This window comes from Varanus komodoensis, unplaced genomic scaffold, assembly GCF_004798865.1.
Source record: "Varanus komodoensis strain SLA01 unplaced genomic scaffold, ASM479886v1 scaffold20_1, whole genome shotgun sequence".
Lineage (NCBI taxonomy): Eukaryota > Metazoa > Chordata > Lepidosauria > Squamata > Varanidae > Varanus > Varanus komodoensis.
In genome coordinates, this window is record NW_025335587.1 from 18,777,940 (window position 1) to 18,785,600 (window position 7,661).

Genomic DNA, 7,661 nt, shown 5'->3' on the forward strand with positions numbered 1-7,661 from the left:
ATATCGTATGCTGGGGGAAGACAACCACTTCTGGGGGTTGTTTTGGACTTCAGCTCCCAAAAGTCCCTGCCCAACAAGGGCAATACTCTGGAATGCTGGGAGCTGAAGTGCAGAATTTATGAAAATCTGCCTTCGGCCCTCTCCTGTTTGAAGGGACGCAGGGTTCACATGCGAAACAGGTGAGGCCGAGGGGGTCCAAACCGTGTGTCTGAACGGGTTTGAGATTGCACCTGACGTTCCTCAGTGGCTGTGCTTTGAGAACATCAGAACTTAGCTCATACTGTGTTAGAACACGGTCACCGGTCTTCAGCTACTGGGTCATGTGGCTGCTTCACAGCCTGACCTTGGAACAGCAGCATCACCTTCATACAAAAGCTGATCCCCAAATGCCATGTTTTGGCTAAAGCAGGCTCCTACACTAGAAAATTCTGGGACTATCTACACAGATGGGCAGTGACTCCCCAGGGGGGAGAGGAGTCTTTCCCAGCCCCACCTGGGTTGAAATTGGGATCTTGCGCTTGCCCTGCCATTGAACCATGAAGAAGATCAGCAGCAGGGAGTTGGGTGGCTTGCAGAAGGGCTTGTCTTACTAATCTTCTCAAGGAAGAATTCACGACAAGGTTCTGGGGGGTCCCCAAACCACAGATCAAAATCCACTAGCTTAAGCTAATAGGAAAAATGTGGTTATTTCCCCTCCCTTGGTATTTTCTGTACACTCTGGGTAACAGCTGGCCTGCTGAATGATGTTGACATAAAACTAGCAGCCACTCCAGCAGGCTGCATAGAGGAAGACGAGAGGGGAGGAAAACCCATTCTACCAGGGACTACGCAACTTTTTATCCTTCTCTGCCCACAGGGAGAGAATCTTCTTAGATTATAAGCCTATGGGTAAGGACTGCTTTGTTTTACCATTTGCATATAAGCTGCTCCAAGAACCTTTCTGACTGAGAAGCTGAATTTTTAAACTGATTAAAAGTAAAATAGATAAAAATACAAAATTACAAAGGAAAATGTAGACATTCCACCAAAGATCAGGCCGTTTTGAAACTATGGCGTATTCCCAACCTCCTTCACTAGTGGCTGTGTTATATCAATGCTTTCACTACACTAAAACAACTCCCCGGCCAAAGGATAACTCTGGCCCGATATATTCCCCATTGAGGGATCCTTTCTCCAGTGTCCCCCAATGGCACCTTCTGTGAGCTTTTCACACATGCAAGCCAAGCTTTAAATTTAATTGTGCTACCAATGGAATACCAGGGTGATTAACAGACAAAACCATCTTCAATTAGTGGACTGCAGTAATATAAAGAGCTTTCATTTTAACATGTAAAAGAAATTCTTGTTTTGTTTGTTTAATAACAGGCTTCTGTGTGAGGAACAGCAAAAATGGAAAGAACCAGTATAAAGCTGAGACCCTACCCAGCTAATCGGATGGAGAATTAAATGGCTTTTTTGATGAGGCATGGATTCAATTTACTGACCGCAGACTTTGCTCACCTGCTCCTCCGTTTCTAGTGAACGAATCCTTTTCCTATCGACTTTAAAATCATCAGCTTCCTCTTCATGTGAAGATGCCTGTTTTTTGGCAGACAGCTTGGAAGCGAGTGTGCTTTTCGGGATGTCCTCTGCAACAGCAACATATGAAGTACATGTTATCACAGGAGAAGTGTTCTTTCACCCGAGAAGTTCCTTATTCAATAGAACAATATAGTGGACACTGAAGAAGCGGGAACAACCATCTAAGGAGAAACAGAGCCTGACAGAGAGAATGTGCTGTGATCGAAGAAGCAGCCCCGAATAAGCTGTACTTAAGTTGCTCTCAATCGGTCAAAGAGGAAAACCTAATAGCTAATTGCACTTGTTCTAATCCAGAATGCGCCTACGTGAGTTCTGAATCCAACTCCTTTCAAGTCAGATCTGTGGGTACAACGATCCACCGTCTCCACTGAGAGGCAGCTCTTTGTGCATGTTCAAGTCCCTGAACATCTCAAGAATCACTCAGTGGGGGAGGGGGCTCAGCCTGGTGTCTACCCTTCCTGTGCATCTTCACCAGTCCGCCTGCTTAAGGCCAGGAATCCAGCCCGTGACGGCCACCCCGGGAAGACATCCCAAGAGCACTGTGGAAATTACTGGTTTTGCTCGCCACGGCTCCACGGCTTGTGTGCGCCACTGCTCCCGTGCTGGCGGAGGAGGGGGAGGCACCATGGTCCCCCCCTGCCTTGCTCTGGCCCGGGGCCACGAGTTCCGCATGGCACCCACACCGGCAAGGCAGCGATGTCTTCAGCTTCTTACATTCCTTCGAGGCCGGCAAGTCATCCAGCGGCTTTTCTGAAGTGCAAAGAAGAGAAATGCGCTTATTAAAATGCTGCTGGTGTCTGGGAGATCTGGGGGATCCTCAGAGCTGGGGGATCCCTGTGCTGGGTGCTTCCTTCTCCTCCCCTGGCCTGAGGAAATATAGGAACCCGGGGAGCTCCCTGACACAGGGTGAGGCCACTGGCCCATCAACCGTCTGCTGCTGACACTGGCCGGCAGTGGCCCTCTGGCCACGGACCTGCTGCCTGCAAAGCCGAAGCGCCACCTCTGGGCCGCAGCCCCGTCTCCAAGGCTTTGGCCGTGGCTGTTGTGCCACCAACACCCCCCCCCTGAGCTGTGTTGCTGCCGCCCTTGGCCTGCTGTAATTTAAGGTTGCCTTGTCCACTGACAATTTCCTAAGATAGAATCTACAAAACGCCTTTAAGACAGTCGTCAGGGACTCTGACCCTGGCTGGTCTAAAGGTTAGCTTGGCTGGCCGAGAGAGACAAGGAGCCACCAGCAAGATCCCAAAAGACAAAAGTTCTTTATTGGAGCGTGCATGCGGCAACACAAAGGAGAGCCTCCCCTTCCATAGGAGGCCAGCACAAGCCAATTGCAAGCCAGATGTTTTTCTACATTTGAAACATTAACGTACAGACAGGGATAAAATACGGAACATATTAAGTAATATATATATATGATTATAAATAATTTTATAATGAATAATATAATTTATAATAGTATCTTATGATATATATTTTAATAATTATATATGTATTATCTATAGCAGCAAATTTTATTAAAACATTAAAGGCAGGAAATATAAAGGGAGTGTTATATTTGTATTTTGGGTTTCTTCACAAAATGTATGGAGATAAAATTCATAGATATGAAAAAAAATCTATAAACAGGGCAAAATGACCAATGATTTGCTGTTAAAGGCATAAACTTTCTACCAGCTCAGACCACAGCTCCTTCCTCCTTAGTTTTATCTACAGATCGACAACTCTCGACGTCTGCAAACATGGGTCTCTCCAGGCCTCCCTTAGAGATGCCAGGGGTGGAATCTGGGACCATCTGCTTGTACTCTGCCACTGACCTATGGCCCTTCCGCTCTGAAGGAGGCAAGGAGAGCGCCCACTCCCAAACAGGTGTCTGAACAAAAAAGTTTACTATGTACAGCGCATCACGGAGAGACAGAGAAAGCTGCCCCCCCCACCCATTCTCCTGCCCAGCTATTAAATAGTGCAAGAGCGCCCCCTTCCTCTGCATTCTACTGATGCCGCTCTGATTTCTCGGTATCACCGTCATAAAACAGGCACACCTTACACCCTTCAGCAAAACAACCAATCAGATACAAAACCATCTGTGAGTGAGTGAGTGAGTGAGAGAGAGAGAGAGAGAGAGAGAGAGAGAGCGCGAGCATGCGAGCAAGCAGACTATCTGAATATAGACAGATATAGCCCACGCAACTTGTTCCTGGGAACTTCTGGGATGACTTACTGGTCGTTCCAGCATTCATTACATCAACAGGTAATGGCACAAAAATCGCCCTTCTCAGTGGAAGCACCCACTCTTTGCGACACTTAAAACATCAAAACATAGAAACTGAGTGAGTTAGAAGGAGCCTCCCGGGCCATCTAGTCTGACCCCTGGGGCTCCAGCCGGCTCCGCTCATGGGTCCAAGAGGCAGAAACCACGGCAAGTTTTAAGAATGATCCCCATGACTGGAAGTGGGACACTGCAAAATGGCTCACCACAGAATGCCTGCTGCCACGCCAGTACGGAGCAGAGCAGTGCCAAGCTTTTCCCGCTTCCGGTAGGACTTTCCAACAGGCAGTGCTGCTTGGAGTTCAGCCCCCTCACAATCTGTGAAAAACAAATACATCCAGTTAGCCCAGGAGACCACGTGCCCGGTTTTCCACTCTAACCAGAGTGGAAGGGGCTTTTCTCAGTTGGAAGGTCCCAGACAAGAATGCTGGGGGCTGGGGGTGCTCATCTCACTCAGACGCAGGCACGTGGCTTCTCTCACCTGCCCACTGGGGAGCAAGCCAAGCCCTGGAGAACACTGCCACACCTTGGTGCAGTGGCTCCGTGGTAAGTCAGGAGAAGAGGCCTTTGCAGGCCAGGTGGAAGGCAAGGCCAGCCAAATGCATCCTGTAAGGTGCAGATTCCAGCTGCTGTTACTACTTCTAACATAACAACAACACTAAAGGAAGCATCTCTGCAGCTTCACCAAAGCGAGAGAGAGTGCTTGAGCTCCAGACAGGAGGAGGCCTATTCCCACAGCTCTTAACAAAGGTTCCGCCACACTATGTCCAAACCGGAGTAATGCTTGTAACAGAGATAAGAAATTGTTTTAAATTCCATTCTCTGTTACCTAAGGGTTTCTAATGTTGCATTTGATAAGCAGCGAAAGCTCCAACCCACCACAAAACAAAAAGAAAAGCAGAGACGAAGTACCCAGGAAGATGGAAACGCCTGGCTTCTTTGGTTTTAACTGCAGTACTTCACTGTACCAGTTTCATAAACAAATAATGCTACATCTGGCTTCTTGACACAACTTACAGCGTTCATCATGGCCAGCTGTGAAGGGTAAGCTTTGCAAGGGAATGGGATTCTCACACCCCCAATGGTGTATTCCGATGTCGATGAAGCCATTGTTCCTTTTACTGTTGAAATTTTACACCTGCAAGAGCGGGCAACAGGAAGGAAAGCCATTTTAAATGAAGCATATTAGTTATGCAACAGCTACTACAGCACCATGAGAAAAAGCACACAAAACTAACTTAATACAGGGCTAATATGTTAGTAATAGAAATGTTATAATAATAATAATATTGGTCTACCTTGCAGGGTTATGGTAAGGATTGCAATTTTATTTAGCTAGTTTATTTCTGGTTTTTACCCTCTTTTAGGATAAATGCAGTGTGCAAACAGATAAATGGAATTTACAAAGCAATTCTAAACCTAGGGTCCAATCCTCAGCATGTTAAAAAGAAAATAAAGGCATTCAGCTTCCCATAGTATGAATTGTAGGGCTTCAGATTGAAAGATCTAAATATTATTATTTTGCATCTTTATTTTTACTCTATTATTATCTAGTATTTTGTAGCATGTTATTATTTTTTAAACGCAGTTTCTAAATTCTGTTTTTTAAAGTTTCTTGTTTCTATTTCTAGAATTGGGAGTTCGGCTTGATTGTGGTATTATTATTAGGTAAGCCATGTTAACATGTGCATTTAACATAGTAAAGAAACACAAAAAAATGTGAGCATAAAGCCACTTATTACAAAACATACATATATACAGAAATTATGTTTTTCATATATATTTTTATTTTGTTGCCACAATTTTACTAAATTAGTACCAGCTTTTTATAGGTTCCAACCCATGAATTCACTCCATTTCTATAAAGCCCAACAGCTAATGTTCTCTCAGTGATTGACAAAGATTAAATCCTTTAAAGTAATTTATAAAAAAAAATATAGCTACTAATAATTTGTTAAAAAATCTGAACAGTCTGAGTTGCACTTAAACTCTGAATTAGAAATGGAAAGTATCTTATTGTCCATTTAAGTAAAGAAATAGCACAGCACCTTGAACAAACAGATAGCAAAGAATGTTCTAGAATAACCTCCCAAAATGTTGTATGTATCAGACTATTGTATGTAGGAATTCCATACTGGAGTCAAACACATAATTTTAACAAGTTGGAACAGATTTATATATATTTTAAATATTACTTTACTACGAATTGTTTATAGAAAAGAACTTAAACTTTACGGTTAAGGTAACTTTTCAGTGGAGCTTCGACATTTACCCCCCAACTCAACCTTATCCTCAACAACCGAGGAAGGCAGGCCTGGGTTCGAGCCCCGCTCAGCCATGCAGCCAAGTGGGCGTCTTCGGCCCAGCCTCGCCCCCAGCCTCCCTCGCAGGGTTGTTGTTGCAGGGCTGGGACTGAGGCCACGAAGAGTTCTGTAGGACGCTTCGAATTTTTTTTAGGCGGAGGGATATAAAGCTGATAAATCTGAATAAATCACGTTCGGGGGGGGGGGGCATTTTACCAGCGCCTGGGCGAACGAGCTTTTTCTCTGCAAGAGAAGGGGCGGCCACGAAGCCTGCGCCGAGAGTGCCGCCGCTCCGGCTGGGGGCCGGCCGGGAAGGCCGGGGGGTTCCGCGCCCCCGACCCGCCGCGAAGGGGCCCGGCCCGCGAAGCGCCCCACGCCGCGCTTACCTCTCCGGCGTCTCCTTCCCGCCACACTCCCCACGCCCCTTCTGCGCCCGGCCCCGTCCGGCGCGGCAGCCAATCAACAGCGAGCCGGAAGCGCCGGAAAGCCATTCAGCAGCCGCGGAAGGCTCAAGGCCCGCCCACATTTCGTCCTCAGCGCCGCCGCCGTTATAGGTTCTTTCTTCCAGCCACTGCTGAGCGCCGCTTCCGGGTTCTTGCCGTTGCCTAGGAAACCGCCGCTTCGGGCGGCCTCAACGCGCTTTCCCCAACCTGGCGCCCTCCAAATGTAGGGGAGGGCTACAATTCCCAGCATCCCCCTGCGAGCGGCTTGTTGTTGTAGGTGGCAATTGGGCCAGGTCGCTTTCAATGGATGTCAGAGGGAAAGCTGTTGATTTGTTTATATCCCACCTCTTTTTCCTCTTGTGAAGAACCCAAGACAGCTCTTCCTCTCCATTTTATTCTCACAATAACCCTGTGAGGTAGACCAGGCTGAGACTCGGTGTCTGGAACAGACACACGGGGCTTCATGGACCAGCGTGGACTCAAACACAGATTCCCCATTGCAATAAATTATTCTCACCAAATCCCAGTCCAACACTCTTAACCACTACACCATCCTGGATCCCTACTTTTTCCCTTATATATTTTTATTTAATTGAACAAAAGGTATTTCCCCAACTATCCCACTACAGGGATTAATTACCAATGGTGGGATTTTATGATGCAGTCAGATCCTGCTCCTGGTAACAGGTAATGGAAAATGAATATGTACCTTGCATCTATTTAAGCTTTGACATACTTACTGAGAAACACTATTATCTTTAAGGCACCACAAGTCTCTTTGTTTTGCTGCATCCAACAGCTATGCCTGCGAAGCGATTTCGTTTGGCTACTTCAGTATAATACTATCGAGACTGAAAACAAGCAAGTTATTTCCACCCTGGCAAGTGGAGGAACAGGATCTTGCTAGACAATGTCTGATGCATCAATCACACGACACGGCAAACTCAAAATTTCAGCTATACATTCTGCAGAACCCCTTTTCTGCACACCAATCTACGTGAGGCTCCCCCTTCCTAAGTTAACCCTCTCACTATGGCCCTTTGCTTTGTGTTAGGATATCCCATGAGT

At 46.4% G+C, this 7,661-nt stretch overlaps 1 protein-coding gene across 2 annotated transcripts in view; it reads right to left on the bottom strand.

Annotated features, from left to right (window-relative positions):
• Window positions 1-6,451, bottom strand: part of BRIP1 (BRCA1 interacting helicase 1) — a 91,284-nt gene extending 84,833 nt beyond the window's left edge. For both annotated transcript variants that reach the window (XM_044430162.1, XM_044430163.1), the window contains exons 1-5: window positions 6,367-6,451; window positions 4,865-4,985; window positions 4,054-4,165; window positions 2,134-2,331; window positions 1,501-1,628 (exon numbers count right to left, since the gene is read on the bottom strand). In XM_044430162.1, coding sequence (XP_044286097.1) covers window positions 1,501-1,628; window positions 2,134-2,331; window positions 4,054-4,165; window positions 4,865-4,957 — 531 coding nt within the window. In that variant the 5' untranslated portion in view covers window positions 4,958-4,985; window positions 6,367-6,451. The remainder of the gene's footprint in view (window positions 1-1,500; window positions 1,629-2,133; window positions 2,332-4,053; window positions 4,166-4,864; window positions 4,986-6,366) is intronic.
• Between the last annotated feature and the right edge of the window lie 1,210 nt (window positions 6,452-7,661).